This window comes from Kryptolebias marmoratus, linkage group LG3, assembly GCF_001649575.2.
Source record: "Kryptolebias marmoratus isolate JLee-2015 linkage group LG3, ASM164957v2, whole genome shotgun sequence".
NCBI classification, from domain to species: Eukaryota; Metazoa; Chordata; class Actinopteri; order Cyprinodontiformes; family Rivulidae; genus Kryptolebias; species Kryptolebias marmoratus.
In genome coordinates, this window is record NC_051432.1 from 16,522,333 (window position 1) to 16,549,544 (window position 27,212).

The window sequence follows — 27,212 nt, forward strand, 5'->3', positions numbered from 1 at the left end:
CACGCACTCAAACAACAAAAAACTTTAATAATTAATCATTAAGTTAAGCTTTTTGACTCTGAATAGTTTATTTGCTTAATAAGCATCGTAGCCCTTACATTTTCCAGATGAGATAAAAAAGCTGCTTGAACACAAAGATCTGTGAACTTTCCCAGCTAACTCCCTAACAAAATATTCAGATTTTATGGGGTAAAAAAAAATTTATTGTAAAATTTGTAAAATCCTCCAGAGCGTTTGCATAGATGTACTTCTCAGTCACTCCTGACCTCCAAGACTCCAAGTTCGTGGGGTTTTGTGGTACTGATGTCAGCACAAAAACACCTTATTGGTTTGAGTAAACAGCCTCGTCTGGCATCCTCAAAATGTTGTAAACAAGACAACTGTTATTTCCACAACATGCTTTCACTTTACATCCTGCTTCCTGTGCGTTCTAACCACACTGGACTGTTTTGCAAAAGTGAAAACTCATTTCGCACAGAGATTCTCTCATTTGGGCTTTGAACTCTGCATATTCTCATGCGTTGTTTGCGTACGTTGTCAGTCAACCAGAACGTGATGTATCCTGAGAGTTTGAAACAAGGAAGACATTTTGCTTCCCATCCGAGGAGCACTAAAATTTAAACTCTCAGGACTCTCATGTGTTCACAGTATATTTGCTTTCCATCTAGAAAGCTTTTTCAGTTCCTATACCATCGGGTCGAACATGCGTCCGCAAGGACAGAAGGAAAGGAAAGGGAACAGAAATACATTTAAAAACTAGCCTAACTGGAGTTTTGTCAAGTCATCCTAGAAATGTAGAAAACACCACAGTTCAGTGCAGCGAGGACACTATATGAGAGCAACTAAAGAGACTTGTGGCTCAGTACAGGAGATGCATCAGCTGTGCACCTACATCTCAAGAATAAGGGACAGTAATCTTCATATTTTGGACAGAGAAGACGGTTTAAGAAGGAATTTACTGTAAACAGAGGAGCTCTTACATCTCAGTTATCTGCTTCTAAGTCGCCAAACTTCCTAGTTTTTTGAAAGTGGTCCTTTAAAGTTGTTGTTTTTTGGACTTTGGCTGCTTTTTACCTTAATTTTTTGGACTAGTTTCTGACCATTTTTAGAGGATTGTTCTGTTTTGTTTGTTAAGCCATTTAACTCTGACCTGAGAACTATTCAGGCAAAAAAGAGGCTCCTAAACTCGAGAGGTGAAACCATGTTGTAACCTCGACAATTTGTTAAACAACGACACAACTTGTTCCCATTTCTTGAGCTGAATCTGTGAAGAATACCAAAGGAAACACAGTTTGACAGACATAAAGTAGGTTTTTAGCATTTATTTCTAATGCTTACACAAATGTTGTCACGATATTGTTGCATAAACTGCAGACTTTCATTGAAACGTTAGTTTTATTACCGTCCTGCAGATTTTTAATTACTCTGAGCACTTAAAGATTTGAACTTTAGAAGCATCACAAGATGAAACCTGAGGAGTAGAAGATGATCAAAGTGCTTAAAGAAACTAATTACACCCTGTTGGCTTTGTTTAGATTTACTGATGATTCGTAAAAAAGAAAACTGATGTTTTTTTGTTTCTGGGATTCTCTCTGACCAGAGCCAAAGCGTGTTCCGCCTCCTGTGTCTCCGAAACCCCGCGGGCCTCCAACAGCTCCTAAACCTGGCAAAGCTGCAACATCTCCAGCCGCTGTGAGCTCGAGCCCCGCCGCTACCAGCCCCGCCGCAGCCGGGCCAAGCTCCGCCCCCAAACTCTCCTCCCCCATCGCCACTGCGCCGCTTCCAGCTCCCGACGCCCCCTCTGCCCCCTGTCTGTCTCCGGGACTCCCTCCTGCTTCCCCGTCTCCGGCCCAGAGTCCCTCCACCCCGTCGCCTCACCCCGTCAAACCTCCCCGCTCCTCCATCGCCGGGCTCTCCATCGACCTGCTGGGAGGACGGGAGGATGAGGAGGAGGAGGAAGAGGGGAGGAGGAGAGAGCAGAAGATGAAAACAGAACAGGAGGAGAGGAGGCGAGTGGAAGACGAGAAAACGAGGGAGGCGGAGAGGAGGTCTTTAAGGATGGAAGGAGCGAAAGAGGAAGCGGAGCAGGCGGAGAAAGGAGAGCACATTCAGCATCGATTGGAGGAGACCAGCGCCTCCTTGGCTGCAGCTCTGCAGGCTGTGGAGCATAAAATAAAGGAGGAGGACAAACCTAATGAGTGAGTGGGCACGAAGATTAAAAACCAAATAAAATCCAGTTTTGGTTTAAGAAGGAACCACAACCCAGTTTAACTTTTATTTCTGAAATATAAAACTACACAAAGACTCCTTTACAAACAGTATTTAGAGATTTACACAGTTTTCAAAAGTATGGAAATTGGTTTTACTATTTTTCAGCTCTGGGTAAAAAGAAAATTATGGAAAAACATAATCCTATTTTTTCACTGTCTAAAAGATAAAACTTTAATTAAAATACATCAAAAAGGCAGAATGGTTTTCCTTTTTATACAGAAAATGAAAACCCCACATGTGCTTCAACTAAAACACTTTAAAAAGGAACTTCCTCCAGAACCACATTTATTAAATCTTTCAGGTACTGAGTCACAATCTGGCACAAAACAGTCAAAAGACCAAAGCAGTTTTATCAGACGGACAGGGGAAAAGAGAAAATTATCCTCAACATGAATCCTAACAGGGGGGTAATAAATACACCTTTTATCACCTCCATGAATGCTGATCATTCTTTATTTCTTTGTGTATTTTCAGCAAAAAGGCAACAGTCTCGATCCTGGATGACATCGGCAGCATGTTTGACGACTTGGCAGACCAGCTGGACGCGATGCTCGATTGATCTCCTGTCCGCATCTTTCCTCCAACAAGGTCTTTCCCCTCCCCCCTGCCCCGCCCCGCCCCGTGTAGCTGTAAGAAGAAAACGCCGGCTCATCGGAGAGCGCGTGTTTGAGCATCCGTCCCCCCTCCGTAAGTGCTTCCTGAGCAGCCGTGTTCGTTCGCTGAGGAGGGAGTCGTGTTTCTCTGGCTCCTTCCTCCTGGTGCGAGGAGGTCGCTACCACACAACCTCTGACCTCCGCAGCCCCCACCCCCCTCCGCCCGCCCAGCGTGTCATCTCCGCCCAGCCTCGGACAGCGGTGCGGACCGAGAAGCACAATCACGTTGCTCATCCTTTAAAGTAAAGAAACAGGAAGATAAGCACATTATTTGTCAGACAGGCAGGTATCGAACTGAGGGGACGGCTTAGAGAGTTTCTAAAAGCACACGGAACGACAGACCGCTTTCCGAGTCTGTCTAATTCCTGAAATATCAAAAAAAGATTCATTTTTCCAGGTGCATTGTAGCCTCCATTTCTCCTCTGTGTGAGTGGAGGATCGTGGCCCGCTGGACTTTTCTTCCTGACCCGTCTGTCGTCTCTCCCCACGACGTCGTCGTCGTTGTTGTTGGTGGCGTTGCTGTTGTCGTTGGCTTTGTTGTCGTTTCGAGTGCGTGCGTAGTCCCCTGCTTTTTGCTCGTGTCAGTGTCCTCCCACTCGTCCAGTAGTTACTCTTAATGATCAGACAAACTAAATGCCAATTTTAAGCCACTCTCACATCAACAGAAACTGGGTTAAATGCCACCAGCGTTCTGCTTCGTAGGTGTTCATCTTCATACATGGGGGGGGGGGGGTCGCTTGGAAATTATTCTGTACACAAAATAGTACATGAGAAATACTGACATGCAAAAACACACACAGACGTGTGGTATAATCCCTTTGTTCCACAGCAGTGAAGAGTGTTTTCAAAAGATATTCCTGTATTTCAGTACTTTATATAGTATATCAAGTAAACATTCACACATAGACTTTAAAATACCAGAGCTGTTAGAGCTCCCTCTACTGTTGGTTTGTGAAACTGCCTTTAATATGTCCTCATCCTTCTTGTCTTCCCTTTTTTTCTTTTTTTTTTTTGTTTATTTAAATCTCCTGGAGCCTTGTGTACAAAGACTGGCGTGAATTTTCCGCTAAAACGTGGCGTACACTTAAATCGAGACGCTGGCACTCGCACTGGGACATCCACTCGAGCAAAGATAATGTGTTCATTCAGGGTGGGAAAAAAATGAGAAATTTGATGGAATGAGTCAGAGACGCTCCTAAATGAGGCAGTGGAGCGTAAAAACACTAAAATTATTGGAAACAAATGCTAAAGTGATCCGAGGCAAACCTCTGAGGCGTTTCAAACATAACTCTAATTCCAGTAAACACAGATTGGTTGGACTTCATTCTTACATATTCTCTGCTGTACAGAAGTACTGACTAATTAAATCCAATATTAACTGTTTCATGGATCAGAAACTTCGGAACATGTTCAGTCTGTTCGTACGTCATCAGCTAATGTTCTGATGGAGTCGTGTTCAACAATCCTTCCTTTTTTAAAGCTTATTGCCTCTAACTGCAGCAAGCAGCAAATATGGCTCAACTAACTTAGTCTCCTTCTTGTGCTGAAAATTATGAGTACATATTAAAAAATATATATGGTAAAAACAATAATAATGTTTACTTAAGATTAAAATCCTTATTTCATAGATTAAATGATGAAATAAAAATGTTTAATAAAATCTGTTTGTGGTTAAATTTGACAGCTGAAATGTCAACATTTATTTCATTTAACCAGCACCTAAATGTGGGACACTAACGTTGAGTTATTTTCAAATCCTCCGTCTCAGAAGCTTCAAAATGATCTGTAGTTTGTTGAAATGGTGCCAAACATTATACGAAGGTATTTCCCAGCCCTCAATTTTAAAGGATTATAAAGGATTAATAAAAGGATTATTTCTGAGGACATACCTGTTAGAAAGCTTTGATTCAAAGGTAGATTAGGAGGATTATCTGCTATTTTTTTTATCTTTATGGACTCACTTTTTAAAATCTCAGATACAAAAATCAATATTTTCATTTCTTATTTTCCTTCTCTTTTTTTTTGCCCTGCAGCCTGCGGCTCATTCAGACTGAATGTTACCGTCTGATTTTGGAGTTAAGAGCAGATTCGGTGATCTAGCTGCTCTAAAACGAGTCCTGAAGACTCAGACTTTCAGCTCACCATGGAGCAGGACGTCTTGTATCGTAGCAACCCCTCAGGTGCGTCCGGTTACATTTACCGCATCATTAAGATCGTCCCAGCATGCCCTCTGTGCCAGCTACCGATGCGTCTGATGTTTTGCATACGCCATCTTTTTTTTTTTTTTTTTTAATTCGCCATTTGAACACGAGGCTCCTGGTGTGTTTCTTTAACTCTGCAAATCTCCGTGCCTTCGTAGTTTTCTTCACACGTTACTTTAGTTCAACAGCTCTCAAGAAAAGAAAAAAAAACAAAAACAATAACTTTTGTGTCAGTGATGTCAAAGTAGCTTCTAAGTTGAGTTGTGCTCCTGAAACTCGGGCCCTCCATGTTTCTGTGACCGACGCCAGGCCTCGGTGTGAGCTGATCCCAGCCCCTCGTTAAGCTGTGATAAGATGGCTCCACTCCTCCGGTTTTCAGTGTTTCCCTCCATGTCAGCCAAGATGGCGGACCCGCTGCCGGCTTTCCTCCCCGTGAAGAGTCCACTTGTATTTTTCTGCTCTTTGAAAACAAAGCTATATTTGAGAGACGGATAGTTCTATGTGAATAATATTAATAATCCTGAGGGTTCTGGACCTTTAATCGGGGCGAGCCTGTACGTTTATGGTCGACTTCTGGGTGTGTTGTGACGGCTGTCGTGCCGCGGTCAGGTTTAGGTTGTGTTTCTGCTGTGACGATGCATTCCTGTACAGCTGTGATCAGAATAAATGTATAAATTAAACCTCACCTTCGCTCTTTGAATGTTTTTTTTATTATCATGCCTCCAGCGACACAAAGATAGTCGACTTTAAACTGAGCAAATCACGATAATCGTTTTCTTTTATTCACCGTCTCAGGAGACTCTTTTTAACCTTTTAGTGTTTTATTACAAAATGTGACGGATATCTAATAAAACATTTGGCGTTGTCGTGTCACGAGGAGATTTCCTGTCAGTTCCTATAAACAGGTGGAAACTTTAGTCTGCAAGTGTTTTGTTTCTTTGGAAAAAATAAAATCCCACGTTCTCCTTTTATATTATTTAAGTCTTTATTAATTAATTTAACAGTGTTAGTGCTGAGTTTTATTCTGCTGTGTTCAGAATAAAAACAATAAAGGAAAAGAGTCAAGAGTGATAAAAGGTTTATTTTGTTTTTTAACTCTCTGCTAAAACAAGTTATTTAAAATATTTTCTTGTTTTTTTATGTTTGATATATAGTGTTTTGTTGGTTTTACTTTTAAAAGCTTAAAGATGATTAGAGGTTTCCAGTTTAGCCTTCAGCTATAGAAACCTGCAGAGCAACAGGGATTTTAGTTTTAAAATGGAAATTTTTAAATGTTTTGTTTTTTAGCTGTTTTTAAATATTATAAATCATGTTTATATTAAATCTCTTAATTACAGTCCATCACATCTTCACTAGTACAACGTGTTGACTGTCCCACATTTCTGCACATTCTTAATCGTATTACTCAGTTGTACCACCAACACTGTGTGTGTGTGTGTAGGATGCAGATTCAACACTGACATGTTTCAGTGTATGCAAGTCTGTCTGAAACAGTGACAGAATGGGAAGTATAAGTGATGTCAAGGTTTGAATACAACCAAGGTCATAATCTTTATATATGAATATGTCTGTGTATGGAGCGCAGAGATTTGATCTTTATCTACTACAACTCCCAGAATGCTTTAGGAGGACTTCCGAGAAGAGGCTCATGGGAATTATTCAACGGCTACAAAGAAATTGTTTGCTTTCTTGTAAAATAAATGGCCTGAACAAGAAAAGCTCGTTGAAATAATGTTTTTTGTGACTAAGAAACTAGGAACAGTGAGCAAGATATTTCCCTGCTTTCCCGTAAAGTCCCGAGCGAGCTAGCTCTGCGGTTAGCCCGGAAGTGGGAGGGACTTGTGACGGAAGCCGAGAAGTCGTCGGACTGTAGAAGAGGCTATCGTATGGGAAGCTGTGCAGCGCCAAGCGGAGCAGTTCATCTTTAAACATTAATAACTAATAGCTTTGAAAACGAAGCTGAAACTCGTTTTGTACCTGTCTAATAGGGAGACAAGCACGACAACGAGTAAGTATAGTTTTTTTAAACAAGGAGCTACGTTTTTTTGCCTCCATGTGCAGGTCAGCCACGTGTGTGGAACACGTGGCTGAACTGCAGGGACACTTCATTCAGTTTGAATGTTGGTATAAAACCTAAATTAGCCATAAAAACTATAGTTTATTAGTAATAGATAATGAAGATAATACAACATTTTAAATGCATGCTGATTTTTTAATATGGAGCTGAGTATCTGATTTGGTAATTACCTTAAAATAACTTAATAGTTCTGTAATAAACGCCAGCTAACTTTAAATTTTCTTTCTTTATTCTTTGTCCTGGAGTTTATCTGACTTTTACACAGTTCTATCTTCTAGGACACAAACACCCTCCATGCAGGACCTGCTAGCTCTAGTTAGCATGTCTTCTGGTTCCACTCCAGTTGCTTCTGTCCTCTCTTCCTCTGTGTGTCACATGTGTAGCTGTTCCTCTACCTACTTTAGCTTTAATGATAATGTGTAATAAATGTAGTCTTCCAGGACCTCAGGCCGACTGGGTGATGATTCAGGGTCAGCATGGTGCTAAAGCTAAGCCCCCAGCCACATGTCAGGAATTTTGATTAATGCTAAACTAGTTAGTAGTTATAATTATTTTGAGTCTTTGACCCTCAGTCTTTCTCATCCAAAATGGAAACCAGAAAGACCCCTTTTACTTGTTGTATATCATCCACCAGCTTCATACTCAGTTTTTTTCTGACTCATTAAATGCTGATAAAGTCCTAAAACTGAGGGATTTCTTTATTCATGTCGATGTTTAAAGTGATAGCTTAAACATAGCCTTTTAAAAGTTTAATGGTTAATTGGTTTTACCCAAAATGTCCACAAGTCTACTCTCTGTCTTCATGATATTCTGGACCTGATTCTGACATGTAGCATGAAGAGTCACCAACAGGGGGCCTACCAGAAAATGTTGTTTTATGTCATGTGATGACACACAGGTCAAAGTAGAAAGACTGAAAACTGTGACCCGACTGACTAAAATTTGCTGAAAAATGCTCCTTATTGCCACTCGATTTTTACACAGTAATATCTGTTTCAAAGAACCACTGTTAACAAACCTTTTTTTTCTTTCTTTTCTTCTATTGTGTGTTCAAGGACATGGATTCCGACCCTGACGAAGGTCCAGCACTGCCAGCCTGGCTCACTTGGTACCCCAGTCCCCAGAACGGTCTCCAACTAGACCCACGCCGTCACCACCGCCCGTCCATCCTCAGACAAACATGCTGAGGGCCAAAATGAAGAAGGAGGCGTGACTCGTCGTTCCATGTTGGCACCATTGCTGCTTTTATGGGCAGCTTGGAGGTACGGAGCAGAGAAGCTCGACTGGCTTGGCTTGAGAGCAGACCGACGATACCGCCACCAGGTGGAGGGTTTTATGGATGCACCAGAGGCGCTCGACGAGTCTGGGTGGAAGCTGCTCCTCAGACTGAAGAAGGCCTTCTGACTCAAAGCAACAAAGAAGAAGAACCCGTCCGGAGGACCTGACTCAACCTCATTAGAGTATGAAAATGAACGTCTCGTCTTATGGAGCTGAAGATGAGGAGGTGACAGAGATTCTTTAACAGGTGAGTCTTTACTTGTTTTTGGAGGTAGGGGTGTGATCTTTACAGCCTGTGATGACAGACTTTATTTATTTTTCTGACACCTCGTATGAGAGCTTCCAGCTCCTGATTCTAACTCTGATCTGAGGCTGCAGTGGGTTTAAAATCAGAGCGTTTGAATCGTCACACACATCGATCCAGCCTGAACCATCTCTGTTTCTGTCTGTTTCAGATTCTGCTGCTTCAGATACCGTCAGCGAGGGAAAGAGCTGCTGACAGAACAGGGCTGAGCTGAGCGAGGCAGCAGGAGTGTCCGTCTGCCTGTTTCTCTTTTAAAGTGACTTCTTGTATCAAGTTGTATTTGAAGAATAAACATTAAGTGTTTCAAAAACAGTCTCTGAAATGTTTTACTGTCGTTTATCATGAAGGTTCGGCTCAGTGAGTTGTCTTAAAGCTACTACTAGAGCCAAACAAACTACTTCAAATGTAATTCACTGATATAAATTTGACTATAAATATATAAATTTGACTCAGATCGGTCATCCCAGTTATCCTTGATGGTAGAAAATGATTTGACCATTTGTCACAACAAATAATATAAAATCAGATGAAACTGAAGCATAAAGACGCTGAATGAAGGATGGAAATCAGACAATATGTAACAACAGTGAGCTTGTATAGATGTTGTACTGCAAAAAAAAACTTTATTTACTGTATATACACGCAGGTGTCAGAGCAGAGAAATGTTCTTTTACTCTGAGATCAGCTCTGAGTCAAAAAGGTGGGATGGGAGGAAAGAAACCTGCATATTTGACCCTTTTTTAGTGGAAGCTCCTCTGTAGAATCAATGACTCTAAAAAGACGAAACATTTCAGTTTTAAGCTCATAAACTGGTTAAAATATACAAACAGCCTCAACTTCCATCAGACTCCCCGCCTGTGACTTCATTTATCTTACAATTATTACAGAAGTATTATTTGGGATATTAATATAAATTCTACAAATATTTGTGAAAACCCCAGCTTCATTTTATGACACATCAGGAACTGTTCAACGTTTTTTCTGCTATTATAAAAAGTAAAATATGTTAGGAGTCGTATTTGGCTGAAAGAAAGTGTGGGAAAAGTTGTAATTAATAGATAAGCGTCCTTACCATTTATTAAATTTTGATTTTGGCACAAGTTTTGGTTTTCTTACTTTCCACGACTTTGGAAAAAGTTCGAACAAAGAAAATCTTCAAAAGTGTGTGTCAGAGTCGAAACGTGCGGAGGCTTTTTGTCACAGAGCGTCTTTTTTTACAGTCCTGAGATCTGCGACTCGTTTAAAGTTCAAATATATCAGCTCAGACGATTGTTCAGGTGTCTAAACCGACTTTTTGATATGTTTGATGATTTTTTTGTGACTTTATCACTAAAAGTTCAGCTGACAGTTGACGTCAAAAACTTTAAGCTTTTATTACAAGCCTTAAACTTTTCACTCCTTATAGTTTTGACATTGAAGCTTTGGTATTTTTTGTCTCCCAGCTATAAAACTTTTCCCTATAAAAGGTTTTCTCTCAGATTCCCCCCAGAGGGCACGCTTCCAAACTTCCACTGAATCTGATCCCAGAACAGGAAGTGAACTTTGTTTTAGCTCCATAAAACCAAAGCTTACAGTTTGGGAGTTGTTTTGGTACCGTTTGTAGTTTTTACACAGGATCTGCTTGTCTGAGCTCGACTTACTACCTTTTTCTGTCAGGGAGCGACAGACACAGGAGTGTGGTTACCATGGTGACCCTAATGGCAGCAGCTCTAACGTCTCTTGTGTTCTCGGTCCTCTTTACGCTTCCTATATAAATCAGATGCATTTTATCAGCTTAGATTAGCTTTATTCTGTAAAATAAAAAGATAATTTTGTTTCTCAACACACAGGCATGACATAAAATACACAAGAACTTGACAGATAAGAACGTAAACAAAGTTTGTAAAACAATAAAGAGAGTAAACCCAGCTGTGGAGCTCAGGTTTACGTCTCAATCGAAGCACTGCTCAGAGACAAAACAGGTCGCAGAAAGTTGAATTTTTGGAGAATAACCAAAATGACAGCTGACGTCACAAACTACCTGAAAGGTCTAAATTGGCTTCCATGGCTGTGGTTCTTATACAAGTTATACACCGAATCACAGGTGTTTTTGGTCTTTTTCACCCAGCATTTCTCTCGAATCCCATCAGAAAACAGAGCACACAGCCAAGCTTCCACAGATTAAATTTATAGATTAGCTAAAAAATATTCTCTCTAAAACTGGACCTCATGTAGAAACATGACAGTTCAAGAACTTGTGTAAATCTGCTGGACAGCAGTTGTTCGATCTGAGGCTTACTTTTCAGTCTGCCTCTCATTATAACTCTGTAGGCAGGTGTGTGGTTACCATGGTAACCCCCAATGAGCCATAGACAGCAACTTTCTGTATCACTGGCAGTCTTTACACACTTTCTATAGTTCATATATTAAAATGTAGTTGTTTCTTTTATTAGTTTATGNTGGAGGCACATGAGAAAATGACCTAAAACCAACCAAAGTCGCTTCTGATCAAATTTAATTTATATATTTTTTATTTTTTATTTTATTTTTTTTTTAATGTATCTCCTGGGTGAAGCTGTTCTACTTCCCGCCCTCCTCCGCCTGACTTCCTGCCTCCGCCGAGCCGGGTTTGGGTCCAGGTGCGGCTCCAGTTCCGGCTCGTTTGACTGTCAAATCAGCTGCGCATCCCGGCCGAAACACAGGGGAGTGCCTCCGAACCGCACGAACCCTCCTCCTGCTCCTCCTCCTCCGCCTCCTCCTCCGACTGTCTCCACTCCGAGCGGGCGCTGCTGCCGTTGAAAGGCCGGTCTCCGTCCCCTCTCCGCCGGCTGCGCACCGAACCAAGGCGCGGGCCTGAAGGTAAGAACCGCGGGGATGGAGGGGGGGTTTCTATCCGCTGATCCCGGCCGGTTGTTCCGCGTTATTTACGGGGAAACAAGCAGCAGCATCCCGGCTCTGAGTGATGGAGGCCGGGGCTGCAGCTGGAGCAGCTGGACGGGCGGAGTCCGGACACCGGCCGAGGATGAGGAGGCGATGAGGAGGAGATGAAGAGGAGAGGAGCCGCCGCTTCCTGTCCGGAAACCCGAACCCTCCCGAGTCAGGGTGGGGCTGTGCCGCCTTCATTAAATGGAGAATAAATAAAAACAAACAGCTGCAAACATTTAGCATTCACAGCTAAAACCGAGTTAAAACAACTAAAATAGGCAAAACGGAAGCTTAAAGCGTGAAATTAGTGAAGCTAAAATGAGCAAAATAGTAGCTAAAATGAATAAGAACTAAAATTGGCTAAACAGTACCAAAAAGCAAAACCGTTGCTAAAAATAGCTGAATCGTAAAATTTGGAAAATTTGTAGATAAAAGCTAAATTTGGAAGGAAAGTAGCTAAAAGCAAGAGTTAGCAAAACAATAGGCTAGGTTAAAAACAAAAAAGAGCTAAAAGCTGAAATTGGCAAAATTGTTAATGAAAGCAGGTGGAAGTTAAAAACAAAATATGCAAAAACCGAATTTTGCAAAAGTGAAAAACTTGGACAGACATGAGGTAAAAGCTAAAATTAGCAATATTATGACTAGAAGCCTAATTAGGACAATAGTAGCTAGTAGCTGAAAGAATTAGCAAAGTAAAAACCTAACTTCTGGTGAATTTAAATTTGTTCTGACGATCAGGCCGTGATGCGTTCAGGTACCGTCAGCTTTTAAACCGCTCATTAAAGTACGAACGTTTCCATAGCAACACGAACATTGTTCTTACACAGACTAAACTAAACAGGGTAAACGTGTATATTTAATATGAGCTAATGTAGCGTCCACCAATATGTTGGGGTTTTTTTTAGAAAAAAATTGTTTTATAAGCTTGAAAAATAGTTAAAACAAACATACCAAACATTATAAACTGTCTCTCATTGTTTGGCTAGCTATTAGCTATTAGCCTAGCCTGGAGGAAGATTTTCTCTTTTACTGAAAGTCACTTTAAAATTGAGGGAGTTTATAAATATTGCTTGTCTGTGGCATAAAAACAAATAGGCTATTGTTGTGAAACTTCTTTACGGATTAAGCTCAACAACAATTAGTGCAGCCAAATTGAAATAATAAAAAGAACAAACAGGAAAACATTTAGACTGCTGCTGAACTTCGGTCTTTTTTAGTTTCTGCAAGCTTCCGTCACTTTAAATTTATACTTTTTGACCTTTTAGACCTACATGGATTACATAAAAATAACAAGAAACTGTGAAATAATTTATAACAAATTTTATTGCCAAAATTGACCCAAATCCTTAAAAAAAACAGAACTGCCTGAATGTCTGCTGCACGATGGGAGTTGTAGTTTTGTTGCAAAAACAAACTACAACAGAACAAATGAACACAGACAGCGGAATAAAATACAAAAAGGTGTTGTATAAGGCAATGAATGAAAAAATGTACAATTTTAAGATGCAACTAAATGTTTTTCAAGACCTAAACTACAAACTCTGGACATGTTTGAATTTTTCTTTTCTTGAAAAAAACCCTGTTTTTATATGAACGAGTCTTATAAAAACATGCCTAGCTGCAGGTTTTATCAGTCAAACAGGTCTCTGCGAATTATTCAAATAAAGCAACCAGAAGAACACGCGGTCCGAACAAACAAGGTGCTATTTCTGTCGTTCCAGTGAAGAAATGTAATCAGATACGTCTGAGTGAAAGCAGCGTTTGTTTTTTCTGGGTGAACAGCAGGAACAATCATGGCCGAGCTGGACATCCCACAGATGAAGAGAGAAGTGGAAAGTCTTCAGTATCAGCTGGCGATCAACAGGGAGAAATCCTCCATCACCGTTACCGAGTGAGCCTCTCACACACACTTACACACACACACACACACACACAGGTGTCGAGCAGCAGCTGATGTTGTATTTCTGCAGGCTGGTGAAGTGGATCGAAGGCTGTGTTTGTGAAGATCCGTTTCTGAACCCGGAGCTGATGCGAGCCAACCCCTGGGTGGAGAAGGGCAAGTGTGTGATCCTCTAGTGATCACACACACACGTAATCACGGATGCACATAATCTAAAGAACCATGCACTTCCACACACACACACACACACTTGCTGCACTAACTCTCACACTCACTCCCTCTCAAACACGTCACTGCTTTTATTTATTCAGAGATTCCTGAATGCTGGTACCTGATGAAGACCTGAGTGTGTGTGTGTGTGTGAGAGAGACAGTGTGTGTGTGTGTTGGAGTGAGTGTGTAGCACTGAGTAGCTTTCTACAAGTTTGAGCAATGTTCTTTTTATTGGCTCTTTACACTGTCAATCCAAATAAAGACTGTTTTGAACTAACAGAAGGGTTCTGGACTGGTGTGGGTTTGTACGGTACTGGCGGAAGGTGTGTGTGTGTTAAAGAAGTTCTCTGATGTAAACGTTTCGTCTGACTGCGTTGGACATGCCCTCGTTGAAGCGGAACCACACGTCACTGTTGCCCACTGCCGTTCCCATGGCCAGAACCGCACATTTCTCACCTACAGAGAGAAAAAGCAGGATTTAAAAACATCCCAAACACCGGATCTTCTGTTACGAACGATTAGTGTCTCACCCGTTTTAGATAACTCTCTGAAAACATTTACTTTTGCAGAAACGGGAACATGTGAACCCTAGCCTGGAGGGGAAAGTATCCGGTGTAAAAAGTAACAAAGAATTAGCTCAAAAACAGCTCCTGCGCCGTTACATTTGGTTGAAGTTTGACTGCCGTGCTGCCTGTGTCCTTTTACAAAAGGAAGAACTGTTTCTTTGTTCTCACATGAAACACACAACTTTATTTTCTAAATAAATAAATGACAGATTTTTAGGCGTCCTAATAAAACAATAAATGTTCTGTTGAACCGAAACACTTTTAATGTTGAAATTTGTTAAAATTAATAACATTTACTTGTTGAAACTTTATTAATCCACCGTTGATTCGGATTAAACAGGTTCTCCGATCATTCAAAGATCTATCTGCAGCAGGTAAGATATTGATTGTTCATCACGTATCCACAGAACCTCACGTCAGAAGATCTGAACTCTCATTTTTTTCAGTTCCTGTTAAAATAAACTATTTTATTTATATCTTCTGTAATGTGACTTTGGGGAAGGCGCGGCGCAGCCCCACCTAAAAGTGGTTTGAGCTGTCGCCTCAGAACAGGAAGGTCGCAGGTTCGATTCCTGACCTGGTGAGTTTACATGTCCTCCCTGTGCTCACCTGGGTTTCCTCCGGTTTCCTCCCACAGACCAAAAACATGCATGTTAGGTAAATTAGTAACTCTAAATTATCTCTAGGTGTGAGTGAGAGGGTGAATGGGTTAGTCTCGTTTGTCCCTGTGATGGACTTGCGACCTGTCCAGGGTGTTTTTTTCGTCTACAAAGACAACGATCTCTCATTTATTATAAAACACAAAAGTGAAGCTAAAACCATCCAGCCTCAGCTGAACGTCAGAAACACCATCGGATCACTGCGTGTGACCAGCGAGGACAACAGGACACTCTAGGACTTGGAGCAGCGCCTGTTTTAGCTCCAAACCTCCCACAGTTGTTCCAGTTTGACCTACAAACAGCCACGGTTTTCCTCTTCCCCCCTAACTTACCCAGCCGAGCACACGTTTTCAGGAAAGTTTGCCGTTGAAGCGGGTAAAACCTTCATTTGAGTGACACATCTGGGCCTCCTGGGCACCAGACTTATATAAAGTTGACAGCGTGCCGCCGCGCCGCGGGAGCTCCAAATTACAAACGTTACATAACACGCGTCCTTTATCACCTCTAGTCTGATGTGTCGAGAGGCGTTTTTATATTAACGGCCCCCCCTCCCTCTCCAGGGTCTGAATAAATGACGCCAACATGGCAGAGAGTCTCTACAGTACCTGTGTCCGAAGACGGCTGTGCTCTCTGAGGTTTGGGGGCGACGGCTCGACCGAAGAAGTCCACCTCAGGCTGCAGAGCAAAAACACAAACAGGTCATTTAACTCAGTTAGCTGGGAAGTTACTAAAACACTTTGTCTGTAACGAGGTCAACAATCACACACACACACGCATACACACACACCAGAACCTCTTATTAGCCTCATTTTAAGCTTCACCATTAGGGATGGTTTCCTCATTGTCCTGATTTCTGTCCCCTAGAGGCTCCACCTCTTTATTACTGAACTATTAAAAACAGCCCAGATCTCAGAGAGGTTCTGAGTTGCAGTTCTGCGGGTCGCTCCTTCCGGTTCCACGTAACACACACACACTCTGAGGGAGGCTTGGTACCAAAAAACACACAATCCCAGATCTTAGTGCGTTCCGGCACTCGGCTGAAGGGAGCAGCTAAAGGCCTGAATGATGCTCTGCAGACATGCCGACACAATGCTGTCGTTGAAAACTGCAACCGTTGTACGAGTCGTGATGAACCCACATTTTTCTTGTTCGTTACAACACCCCCCATGTGCTTCAAAGCAAGCGTCCAGTTGCTAGGTAAAAACTGAGAAAGTACGCATATTTTCTGCTTAATTCCCACTGAAATGTGAGGGCTTCCAACCAAACCACCACCGAGACGTGCAGCAGAGTTGGGGGTTTTTGCGGAGCCAAATTTTTAAAATCACGACCTATTTTACTGCGTACAGACCGCAAAACTGTAGTCGAGGCCGTGCAAATGATCCGCCTCGGCCCGCAGGATTCACTTCAGTTCCCCCTGCGCTGCTAACCTGAGGCACGTGCGTTTTTACGCATCGTGAGTTTGAGAAAACAAACTAAGCGTAGGCCGTTGATCAGGCATCTGAGGACACAACGCAGCTGTTATCGCTCAATCGACCGTGGTAAAATGCCACCGCGCCGGTCGTTTGTCCTGTGGTGCAGCGAGGCGAGAACAATCACAGTCCAGTCTGTTTTTATCTGGAGGAAGCTTCAGCTGCCAGCAAACGAACCGCTCATTTCCCTAAAACAAACGGGTCGGGCGAGAAAACATCCAGCAACGATCTGCGCCCGGCTGACAGTTTGTAATCAAAACCCAAAGAGCCAAGGCCCTCACGCAACAATCCTGAACACATGCGTTGAGAGTCGGAGAACGGACAAGGTTTTCACTTGACCTTTGACCCCTGTGAACTTGAAATCAATAGAGATCCTTCCTGACCCATGAAGTGTCCGGCTGTGCAGTTTGATTTTCCTACGTTACACGATTGCAAAGTTACAGGACGGACAAAGGGTTCATTTGAGACAATGACCTTTGACTCCACAAGCTTGAAATCAATCGGGATCATCCGCAACCCATGAGGTGACCAGCCAATCAGTTTGACACTTCTGTGTTACAGGGTTATTCATTCAGAGCTCGGACGAGGAGCCGTCCACAGACCGGAGTGTAAAAAGACGCGCCTCACCCAGGTCTCCACCGTGGTCTGTTTGACGATGTTCTCCAACCTCTGCTGATGGTTCCTGCTCGGTTTCGGTCCGGCGCTCTTCTTTTCTTCCTCTTTCTGCAACACAAGCGCACAAGCAGCTCGTAAACAGAGTCCCGCACAAAGGACGACCCCCAACCCCGGCTGACCCGGCGGGGCGTGACGCCTCACCGCCGCAGGGTTCCGCTGCAGCATCATCTGCTCGGCCCTCCTTATCCTCTCCTGCTCCATCTCCCTGCTGATGGTTTGCTTGGCCTGATAGGTCAGCTGGCGGCGCGGCGGCAGGCCCGGAAACCACGCCACCTCCTCCACACGCCTGCAGACGCGAGAAACAAGAACGGATCACTGAGCGTTTACTCAAACACGGCGACACGTTTGACACGCAGCGACGCTCCGTGCTGCAGTTTCTGATTTCTGAAAAACATGTATTTTTTTTCTAAATTAAACAGAATTGTCTCCAAAATGGCATCAGATTACAAACTTTTCCATCTCTGACACTGGATGTCTAAAAATTAAACCCTGCAGTTTAACAAATACTTAAATACAGCTGGATAATTCTAATGATTAAAGTAATAAATGTTAAATGTTTCATTTTAGCTGCTTCTTTCATGCCGCTAAATTCTTTTTATAAATTTGGAAACTGGAAGTGTGTGTGTGTGCCAATAAATCGAGTTGAGCCTAAAATCATCAGTTTCTTTCAGCTCAATTGTTTGTTTTTTTTTAAGAATAAAACCATCAGTCTGTCATTCTTTAAAACCCCTAATCCTCTTATGAGCTCCAACACACACACACGCATGCACGCACACACACACACACACCTGAGCAGATCAACAAACAGAATAAAAACTGTTGATTGTTTGATGAACGGGGCTGTAAATTCTGCACCTTTAATGGATGAATTTATACATGAATTTATAGGAAAAAAAACTCAAATTTAAAACACTGAAGGTCGGCCCTGAACAGGGATTAAAGTTGTGGAGAAAAGATTTTAGCCTAATATTGACTAAAACAAGCAGATGTGAGATGAACTGTAAAATGTTGTGACACAGATGATGATGTTCAAATTAAGCTACTTATAAAAGTAAGTTTAGGGTCAAACTCATTATCTGCCCACGACTGAACAAACACGTTTATATTCTTGTTTGTCTAAAATAAAGTTTCCACGGAAAGTTACCAGAAATATCCCCCCTTTTTTACAACCTCAGGGATGAAATATAACAAAATACCTGCTTAATAAGAAAAAACGAGTAAATGAATAAATAGTTTAAACCCTAAAACTATTTAACTACTCCTTTTTATATTCTATAACCTAAGCCTTTTTAATTTACTTATATTCAGCTCTGGTCTAACTTGAGATACATGTTAGTTATTATTGATTTGAAAATATCAGGACCAAAACGAGCAGTACTCCACGATAAGAAGGAAGTCACTCCTTGCTGCTAAAACGACCCCCCCCCCAGAATCTGACCAATCAGATCCAAGAACAGCGCAGTCTGGTCGAATGTTCCGCCGCTGCGTCCGGGTGTGTCAGACAGTGGCGTTGTGGTGTGCCAGGGAGGGCAGGTACAGGAAGGCGTAGACCAGGAGCAGCAGCAGCAGAGCCAGCACCAGCGGCAGGCCCCAGTCGTTGGTGACCAGCACCTCGTCGCAGCGAGCCTGCAGGAAGGAGCCGTCGTGGGCAGCCGGCTGCTGCCCGGCCTCGTCTGACGAGGACGAGTTCAGTTGTCCCATCGTAGAACGAAAAACAAACGAACCAAACGAAAATCTCCGGTGAACTCGTTGGTCACAAACAGGAGAGTAAAAAGTGGATAAAAGGTTCCAGAGGTGAACTCAGCGTCCAGGTTTGATGTTGTTTAACGTCGCTCTGCTCCACAAGGCAGGATTTTCTGTTTACTACCTTGGTTTGACCCCACAGTCATCACACACACACACCAGGTGTTAGGGAGATTAAACTCTAAGCTGCTGTGCGGAGAACCAGCATGTGGAGGAGAGCAGTGACCTTCAACAGCCCCCAAACACACACACACACATCTGCTCTGCAGGTTTCCATATGCACTGAACTAACAGGTGAGTGCAGGTGTGTGTGTGTGTGTACTCACGGCTCCAGCACGTATATGTACTGCCCCTCAGGTGTGCGGTCCTGCCTGTATGAGAGGTTGTAGGCCAGCATGGTGTCGATCAGCTCGTGCAGCTGCTCCTTCTCCCTGCTGCTGAACAGCTGCGGATTCACCTGCAGGAAACACACACACCTGAGAGCCACGAACACACCACGCCACAAACACACACACCTGAGCGCCATACACACAACCTGGGATTCAGGAGCCAAAACACTCCGCAAGACTACAGTAAGTTCTGTTTTTGTTGTTTGTTTGTTTAAACATACGGGCCGTAGTTTGGGACAGATGATGTCGAGGAGCAGAGTGAGGATGTCGAGGGTCAGGCTCAGGTGGCCGAGTCTCGCTCGGACGCTTGCTGGGATTTCAGCCAACATGGTGGACAAAGCGTTCCTGCAGCTGAGGAGACGGGACGAAGCCTAGAGAGGACAACCACGAGTCCATTAGAGACAAAAGTCTCTGACATGGTTTTAGCTAAAAAACCCACAAAGTTTACACCTAACATCATGAATCACTTCCTTATTTTGTCATTTATTTTAATACTTCATCTGTAATGTGATTTCTTGTAAAAGTAATCCGTCCTTTTCTAAGTAAACTGACCCCAGGAGATGCTAACGGGGATCTCAGTGAACACAAACGTCCTGCGACTCGGCTCCGGCTGTGTTCGTACCTCGTGCTGGCTGTGGGGATAAGTGATGCGGGGCACGCTCGTGTGAGCAAACAGGAAGTGAAAGGTGACGGACAGGAAGGGCAGGTACTTCATCAGAGAGAAGTTCTGCTCGTGCAGAATCACTTGGTTCAGCCTGTCAGAGAACGTGAGCCACTCCAGAGCCTCGCACACGCCGAGCAGGCTTGGATCTCTGACCCGCATGGACAAATAATTGTCATACAGACCCTGAGGAAGAACGGGCAGCAGACACGTAAACAAACAAACCAGGAATACTGGCGCCATCAAAGCTCGTTCCTGTGTCGGGTCTGTTACCTGAGACACCTTTTCGTATTCTCCACTGGACGAAGCCAGGTGTAAAACGTGCTGGAACCTCTGAGCTCCACTTCCTGAACCGGGCGCCTCTTCAAAGCCCACGCCGATACGTTTCCTGAAACAGAACAGATCATCGACACGTTTACTCGATGTTTCGCTCTCAGAATATAAAACAGATATTTATGAAATTTTATCAACATTTTCATCCCGTTTTTATTGTTTGACAGCTTTTTTCTCTTCCTTCACTCGACTGTGTGACTGAAAAAGCTGGACAGAGCAAAGACGGAGCACGAATCTCCTGTGAAACGTTGAAAACAACAAATTTATCTTCCCGTCTTCAGACATGTTGATCAGGAAAGCCCAAACGTTTGGATACAAAGATTGGCTGATGTTAATCGGAGGATATCGGCAAATTTTTAATAAAAATCATTAATCGGCCGTGCCCGTCCGTAATCGATTACAGAGCAGGAAAATAAAGCTGCAGCAGCAGCTTACTGTAGCTCACAGGTCAGTTTTTTAAGCGAGAATGCTCTTCTTTATATTCTTTTAAAATGTAAAAGTTCTTCTAAGTGTTGTTAAATTTACTGCAAGTTTTAAAGGTGTAATTTGTTAAATTTAAAAAAGTCATATTAACCAAATACTGCGATAAAAAGTTGTATATGGGAGGTATAAAAGTTAATGCAGATCTTTTATATATGCAGATGAGCACAAAAGCAAGAAAATTTCTTGTTTTTTGTTGAGTTTTTTTGTTAAACCTCTGTTATATTTCTACATTTCCTGAGTGTGAAGGTAACACACCGGCTGCGTACCTTTTCATACGTGGTAACTGGAAGATCTCCTGCCACAGATGGAACAAGCCCTTGCTCTGGTCCTTCTGTCCCACCGATACGCTCTGAACGGTCCTGGCGTCCAGCTGCTTGAGGCCGCGGCCGTGGAGGAACTGCACAGCCGGCAAAAGAAAAAAAATTAAAATATCACAACTCCTGATTATGTCCTACCGCAGTGACAGATGCGCCCTTCTTTCCCAGGACGCACCTGCAGCGTGTTGATGCAGGAGCGAATGTCGTTCTCCGTCTTCTCGCACAGCGACATCAGGGCGCCCGCGTCCGCTTTGAGCCCCTGCCGCAGGGAGATCTGCGAGCAGAAACTCAGGTTAGAGACGAAATGATCGGCGTGTCGTTCTGCGGGCGTGCGCACCGACCTCTGCCAGCCTCTGAGTGAGACGGGAAGGCTGGGTTTGAGGGAAGGTCAGGAGAAAGGCCTGCTGCCTGAGAGGCCGGAGGGCCGGAACGTAACTGGAGGGAAAAAACAGAGGCAACGTGAGACTCCGGCAGCTCGCCGTCAAAGTCGACAGTCGTCTACGAGTGCCTCGCGTACAGGTCGTTGCAGATGCAGATGATCGGTCGAAGCAGGATGGACTCCTTCTTTTTCTTCTTCACTGCCTCCGCTCCAGCCTCTCCGCCGTGTCCGTCCTTCCTGTTCAGAACCGCTAACAGGATGTTGATGGCGGCCTGCAGAGCGCAGAGGAGGAAACACTCACAACTCAAACTGCTGCAAACCAACCAAAACCGCTGCAGAAAGGCGAAGGCGGACGATGATGCTTGGGTCTGTCACAGATCACTGGATGAACGTCTACAACCAACTACCCTTTGGAGTCAAGCCCATTCAAGATGGCCGCCACAGCCAACTTGAAAGAACACAGAAATGGCAATAACTTCCTTAATTTTACAGATATTGAGCTAAAATTTGGTGTAGAGTCATTCATAGATCGTTCAGGATGTTGTTTTTAGGGCTTGACTAAATCAGCTGCAACTCTTTAAATTCTTAATTTACAGTGATTTTAATCTAAAACTCTAACATGAAAGGCAGCAGGCGTTTATGCATTCCTTCAAGGAATATCGGGCCCTTAAACACTTGTTGTTTCTTGGTTTAAAACAGGCTCGACATTACCGCAGGCGCTCCATCGATCTCGTCGATGATGAGGCAGTTCGGCCTTTCGTTGGCTCCTAAAACGGACTTCATCTGCGTCGCCGTGTCGATGCGTTTCTGGAAGACCTCGGCGCTGCGATCGTCACTGCAGAGGCATCAACAAAAACCCACAGACGTCAGAACGGACAGCAGATAAATACATTCCTGCTCTGATCCAAGCTGTCCGACCTGGCATTGATTTCCACCACGTTGTACCCAGCATGCTTTGCTATGACATGAGCCAGAGTCGTCTTCCCTAAGCCAGGAGGACCCGACAACAACGCCACCTACACAGAAACGGGAGTTAAGTGGAGCTGATCAGATATAAGCTGATGTAACGTCGCTGCCTTACCTTAAATCTGGGTCGTTCGTACCGATCCAGTTCAGCCTCCAGGAGCTCCTCGGTCATCTCAATCTTACTCTTGAAGCGATTCGGTTTCTGGTTTTCCTGATTGGGTTTGAAGGCGTTCTGATTGGCCGCCTGCCTGTCAGGGCGAGCGGGGCGGGACTTCCTCTCCCTGCCGAACACCACGGTGTCCCACAGCTTCAGCCACTTGAGCAGACAGCGGTTCGTGAACTGCAAGGAAACGCCAAACGTGAGGGGGAGGCCGACGGACCTGGGTTCACCGTGTCATACAGAAACGTTAGTGGCCACCCACGTCGTCACTGAGGAGCTCCGTGTAGTGGCGTGGAGAAAATCTGTCCACCCACAGCCGGGACTTCCGTCCCTCGGTGTCGTCGGGGTCCTCGTTCTCTTCGTTTTCAGCGTCTTCGGATGCAGCAAAGACTCCGTTCACGCTGCTGGGATGAGACGCATAAAACGACTCAGAAACCTGCACCTCTGTGTGTGTGCGTGCGTGCGTGTGTGTGAGTTACCTGTCCAGCAGCTCTGTAAGACGCTGCGATTCCTCAACGACCTGCTGGTGGCGCTGCATGAATTCAAAATAAAGTCTCATTTATTAGGTTTAGACTTAATACGGAGCTACAAACCTAGCTTCATGGTTTATGATAAATCTGCTCAACAAACTGTCAAAACCCAGACTTCTGACCAGCCCAACGACACGCCTACTGAACCACGAAGGAGCTTCTCTTTGTGCTTCATTCAAAAAATAATCGACATATTATTTTATTTTTAACCAGTTTTTAACACAAAACTGATTAATTCAATACACTCATTCTGCTAATTTTTAAATCTTCCTTCCTGTCATCATCTCCATCCATCCGTCCATCCATCATCCTCTACAGCTCATCTGTGGTTGCGTCGCGGAGGCAACAGGTCCAGGAGAGAGACCCAGACATCCCTCTCTCCAGCTCCAGATACAAAGTCCCTGCAGCAAATATTCAGATACACATATAATAATCTAGTAATGATACCAACTAAGCCTCTGAGCTCAATCTATTTGTCTGCGGAGTAATAAAACACGAATGAATTATGTGCAATCTGATCCAGGAGTCAGCTGCAGCTCAGTTCGGAGTCAATTACCAGAGAAATGATGCGAGCGGACTGAAAGATGTGCAGCTGAGCCCCTACAAGCATCACTACCTCTGCCTGCGGAGCTCAACGCCTCATTAAAGAGTTACTGAAATAAAGAGGCCGAGTTTTAATGCTCTCAAACTCAAGTCTTAAATTAGTCATTCTGAATCTAATCATTTCATTTGATTTATAGATTTATACAGTCACAACTTCTCAGTCAGAAAAGCAAAAGCTGTTTTAACACCTTAACCTCCCGATTGGCCACAATAATCAGAACATGACTTCATTCACGCTGCAGGTCTTCAAGCTCAGGTCCAGTTTTTTTTTTTGATGAGGTCTTTCTGTCGTTCACATTATAATTTAATCATTAAGAGTCCAGTAAGAACGGCCCTGAAGCGAAACAGAGCCCAGGTCCAACCCGGGGCTTGAGCCCAGGACCTTCTTGCTCTGAGGCGTCAGTGCTGACCACTAATCCATCGTGCTGAAAGAAAGCCAGAGGAGTCACTCACCCGCTCTGCCTCTTGCTCTTTCAAAACTCTTATTGGCACAGTCAGGAGCCCCAGTGCACCATGGGAGTCTGGTACGAGTCTGGACTCCACCGTCTGCAGAGAAATACAAGAAAACCCTGAAAACTCTGCAGATATAAGCGGTACGATCACCACGCAGACGCCTTTCTGTGAGTCTGAGCCTTTCACCTGCGTCTCTGCGTCTTCCTTCTGTCTGAGGTAAACCCGACTCCCAGACGAGTCCGTCACGCTGACGTACCCTCCCTCCATAGGAGGTCGCCTCAGCACACGCGGGGCAGACGGCGAAGCCGCCGTCAGGGGTCGACTCGGAGTCTCTGGGATTTCAGCGAAGCCGCTGATTTCCAGCGCAGCAGCAGGAGGAGACCTGAAAACACACAGAAAAAGCAACTTTCACCTTCTATTAGAGATTCGCTTTAAGCTCTCAGTGGAGCTTTAAGCTCTCAGTGGAGCTTTAAGCTCTCAGTGGAGCTTTAAGCTCTCGGTGGACGGAGCTTTAAGGTGTCAGAGCACAAGAACGGCCTGCAAGCTAAAATGAGCAGAGCTCCTCCAAACAGAAGGTGATCAGTCCTATAAGAGTCCAGAGTGAGATTAAAGCTAAAAGGGCTTCAGTTTTCCCAACATTCAGAACGTCTCTCTCATACCTGAAGTTCTCCGACGGCTCATAGCCCTCAGGAGAGGACAGCGGCGTGATGTCATGGCGCCGTGACGGGACGTTTTGCTCCTGGCTTTGTGAAGCCTCGAAAAGCCGCTTCACCACACCTGCATCCTGCTTCTGCCGCTTCGCCTTCGGAGCTGAGAGGAGCCGTTTAAATTTAAAAAAGGTACAGGCATTAAAAAACAAACACGGAGCCGAAACGTTAACTCACTGATGACACGATCGTCCAACAGGTGCTCTATGTCCGAGATGTCGTCTCCTGAAGCCTGATTCTGACGCTTCGCCGGCTTCAAGGTTTCCTCTAACAGAAAAAGTCATGTTTTCACCACTTCAGGGAAAATTCTGTTATCTTATACACACTTTTAATAACATTTCGTAGCATTTAAATTTGAAATAATGCCACTCAAACAAATAATCAACCAGAATAGGAAGTAGACTTTGTAACTTTGATGCGTTTGTCAGATTTACCAAATAAACTGTTGGAAATAATCTTGTGCAGAGCTGATAAAGCACTAATAATAAAAGCTGTCAGTCAAAGAAAAGATGAAGTTTTGATAATTCAGTAAAATAAAGGAACAATTTAAGGATTATTTTAACACAGTGGCTCCTAAAGTTGGTCGAGGCGCGTTGAGATGAAATCCAAATACAGTTTATCAATAATTACCAAAAATATATTTATTTTCAGAATCGTGAAGAAGTGCTGCTGTTATTTATCAGTGATGTTTGTGCAAAATTAACAAAAATCAGATCACAGGTCTGTCTGTGGAATTCTGTGGGTTTAAAAACAAAATGTGACTGAGTGAGTGAGTGACAGGTATCCATTTGCAAAGGTTTTATTATTTTTTTTATTGTAAACAATAGATGCACTACAGTCACAGAAGATACTATAATTATACAATAATTTTTTACCATCAGAGGCAAAAAATTAAGTTTTTATTCACTGCATAAAGTTGTTTTGATAAAATCATATCTATAAAAACTGTTGCTATGAATTAAACTCATTGACAAATTATTTAATTTAATTTAATTTAATCCTTAATGCATCACAGAAGGCTCACAGATAATAAACCTGGACTGTCACGTTAAACAATAAAAGCAGACATTAAAGCTAAGACTGCTTCAGACTCACCCTCCATCTGAGCCAAGACCTCCAGCTCGTCGGCGAACTGATCGTCGAAGTTGTCCTCGATCTCGAACATCTCGTCATATTCGTCCATCTTGGTTCGTCCGGGAACCGCCAACAACCAGAGGAGCCGCGGCTTCGTCACCCGAAGCCGAAGAAACTGCTCAAAATTGCTGCTTTCATGAATATTTACCCCTTGGCTTTGGCTAGCAGCTGCCCTCGCTGGAGAAATTCCCGGCAATTTTTTATGTTGTGAAGTTTTACATCCGGGTAACGCGAGGCATCCGTCATCTGATTGGCTGTTGGACTTTTACTACAATTCCCATCATGCATTGCAGCTAAACGGTCTAAAAGCTAGCTACCGCGACTGAAAACCGAAGTTTTAGCGCGATAAATTTGCCTAAAATGATAAAAACCAAAGGTCATTTAAGCTGGAAACTGCGCACAGTCCTTAAAATTGTTTTATTTATGCTCAAACTAATTCAGCTTCGTTGTTGGGATGAAGGTAATTTGACGATATGACCACTAAATGGCGCTGTTTATCAGCTTGTAGCATCCTAGCTAATCCCATTACCGAGAAGTTTTTGTGTTTAGTTTAATTTAAGCATGGATTTGGGTGCTGTAGTTTCGACTTTTGTATTAGAAGTACTTGAAAACATTTTATTTTATTTATATTTTTTGTACTTAACAGACATTATAGGTGCAGATGGATTCACAGCAGGTAAGAAAGAAATATTCCCATATTTCATCTATGAACAATCATCTTTTGTCAGGAGAAAATATTGATCTAAAACAAGTTTTAAGTTTGAAAATATATAATAAGATGAGCTCAGAGAGGATATATGGATGCACTGGGCACTACGCTGTCCAAATTTGCCTAAATATGTTTATCATCCTCAGATTTAAATCTATTTAACATAAAATAAATTCATATTTTTTCTCTGTAGAGCTGCCTCAAGCCTTCCGGTAATGTACAAAAACTAATAACATAAAAAGTGACTTTCTACATGTTTGGGTTTGTAGTTTATTTACTGCAAATTATTCTAATTAATCATGAGCTCCTTCCATAATTATACAAGAACCATTATGTACATTTATAAATTGTCCTTTTTAGTGTTTTATTTTACGACTCCTGTGCTGCAAAATACAATATATGGGGAGAAAAACATGTAATTTACACTCCTAGCATTCCTTAAATGAATGCAGGAGTTTAAAAGTAAACACCTTATG

At 43.2% G+C, this 27,212-nt stretch overlaps 3 protein-coding genes, 1 long non-coding RNA gene and 1 other non-coding gene across 8 annotated transcripts in view; 4 read left to right on the forward strand and 1 right to left on the reverse strand.

Moving 5' to 3' along the window:
* si:dkeyp-9d4.3 (caskin-1) overlaps positions 1 to 5,810 on the forward strand; it is a 49,642-nt gene extending 43,832 nt beyond the window's left edge. For all 3 annotated transcript variants that reach the window (XM_037974945.1, XM_017408082.3, XM_037974946.1), the window contains 2 exons: positions 1,601 to 2,198; positions 2,746 to 5,810. In XM_037974945.1, the coding sequence (XP_037830873.1) occupies positions 1,601 to 2,198; positions 2,746 to 2,830 (683 nt within the window). In that variant the 3' untranslated portion in view covers positions 2,831 to 5,810. The remainder of the gene's footprint in view (positions 1 to 1,600; positions 2,199 to 2,745) is intronic.
* A 1,167-nt stretch (positions 5,811 to 6,977) lies between these two features.
* LOC108251233 lies at positions 6,978 to 9,097 on the forward strand. The gene is made up of 3 exons (XR_001809334.3): positions 6,978 to 7,133; positions 8,258 to 8,727; positions 8,936 to 9,097. It is a non-coding gene; the product is annotated as an uncharacterized LOC108251233 (long non-coding RNA).
* On the forward strand, positions 8,771 to 8,855 carry LOC112450301. Its single transcript, XR_003038871.1, has one exon. It is a non-coding gene; the product is annotated as a small nucleolar RNA SNORD60 (small nucleolar RNA).
* Positions 9,098 to 11,382: 2,285 nt separating the features above from the next.
* On the forward strand, positions 11,383 to 13,800 carry LOC108247907 (guanine nucleotide-binding protein G(I)/G(S)/G(O) subunit gamma-13-like). Its single transcript, XM_017436723.3, has 3 exons — positions 11,383 to 11,622; positions 13,471 to 13,579; positions 13,659 to 13,800. Exons 2-3 carry the CDS (start codon positions 13,482 to 13,484, stop codon positions 13,762 to 13,764), a joined length of 204 nt encoding a protein of 67 aa, XP_017292212.1. The 5' UTR covers positions 11,383 to 11,622; positions 13,471 to 13,481; the 3' UTR covers positions 13,765 to 13,800.
* On the reverse strand, positions 12,994 to 26,240 carry chtf18 (CTF18, chromosome transmission fidelity factor 18 homolog (S. cerevisiae)). Of its 2 annotated transcripts, none has more exons than XM_017435525.3 (22): positions 25,989 to 26,240; positions 25,071 to 25,160; positions 24,846 to 24,996; positions 24,373 to 24,568; positions 24,187 to 24,279; positions 23,080 to 23,132; positions 22,863 to 23,001; positions 22,556 to 22,780; positions 22,393 to 22,490; positions 22,186 to 22,309; positions 21,613 to 21,746; positions 21,437 to 21,530; positions 21,271 to 21,369; positions 21,045 to 21,175; positions 20,236 to 20,350; positions 19,924 to 20,148; positions 19,523 to 19,672; positions 19,239 to 19,369; positions 17,311 to 17,455; positions 17,122 to 17,217; positions 15,631 to 15,700; positions 12,994 to 14,256 (listed from the first exon to the last, which is right to left on the reverse strand). In XM_017435525.3, the coding sequence occupies exons 1-22, from the start codon at positions 26,074 to 26,076 to the stop codon at positions 14,135 to 14,137; spliced, it is 2,769 nt and encodes a 922-aa protein (XP_017291014.1). In that variant the 5' UTR covers positions 26,077 to 26,240; the 3' UTR covers positions 12,994 to 14,134. The 2 variants fall into 2 exon arrangements, with proteins under 2 accessions (XP_017291014.1, XP_017290206.1); XM_017434717.3 differs by having other exon boundaries at positions 22,863 to 23,004.
* Between the last annotated feature and the right edge of the window lie 972 nt (positions 26,241 to 27,212).

What these genes read in the sequence shown, in the direction of transcription:
- chtf18 (XM_017434717.3), bottom strand. Translation starts at nt 26,076, where the DNA reads ATGGACGAATATGACGAGATGTTCGAGATCGAGGACAACTTCGACGAT. An exon ending in ATCTGCATCTGCAACGACCT is followed by an intron (nt 21,531 to 21,612) that starts GTACGCGAGGCA and finishes TTTTCCCTCCAG; the next exon opens with TTACGTTCCGGCCCTCCGGC. An exon ending in TCTGTCCCAAACTACGGCCC is followed by an intron (nt 19,370 to 19,522) that starts GTATGTTTAAAC and finishes TGTTTCCTGCAG; the next exon opens with GTGAATCCGCAGCTGTTCAG.
- LOC108247907 (XM_017436723.3), top strand. Translation starts at nt 13,482, where the DNA reads ATGGCCGAGCTGGACATCCCACAGATGAAGAGAGAAGTGGAAAGTCTT. An exon ending in TCCTCCATCACCGTTACCGA is followed by an intron (nt 13,580 to 13,658) that starts GTGAGCCTCTCA and finishes GTATTTCTGCAG; the next exon opens with GCTGGTGAAGTGGATCGAAG.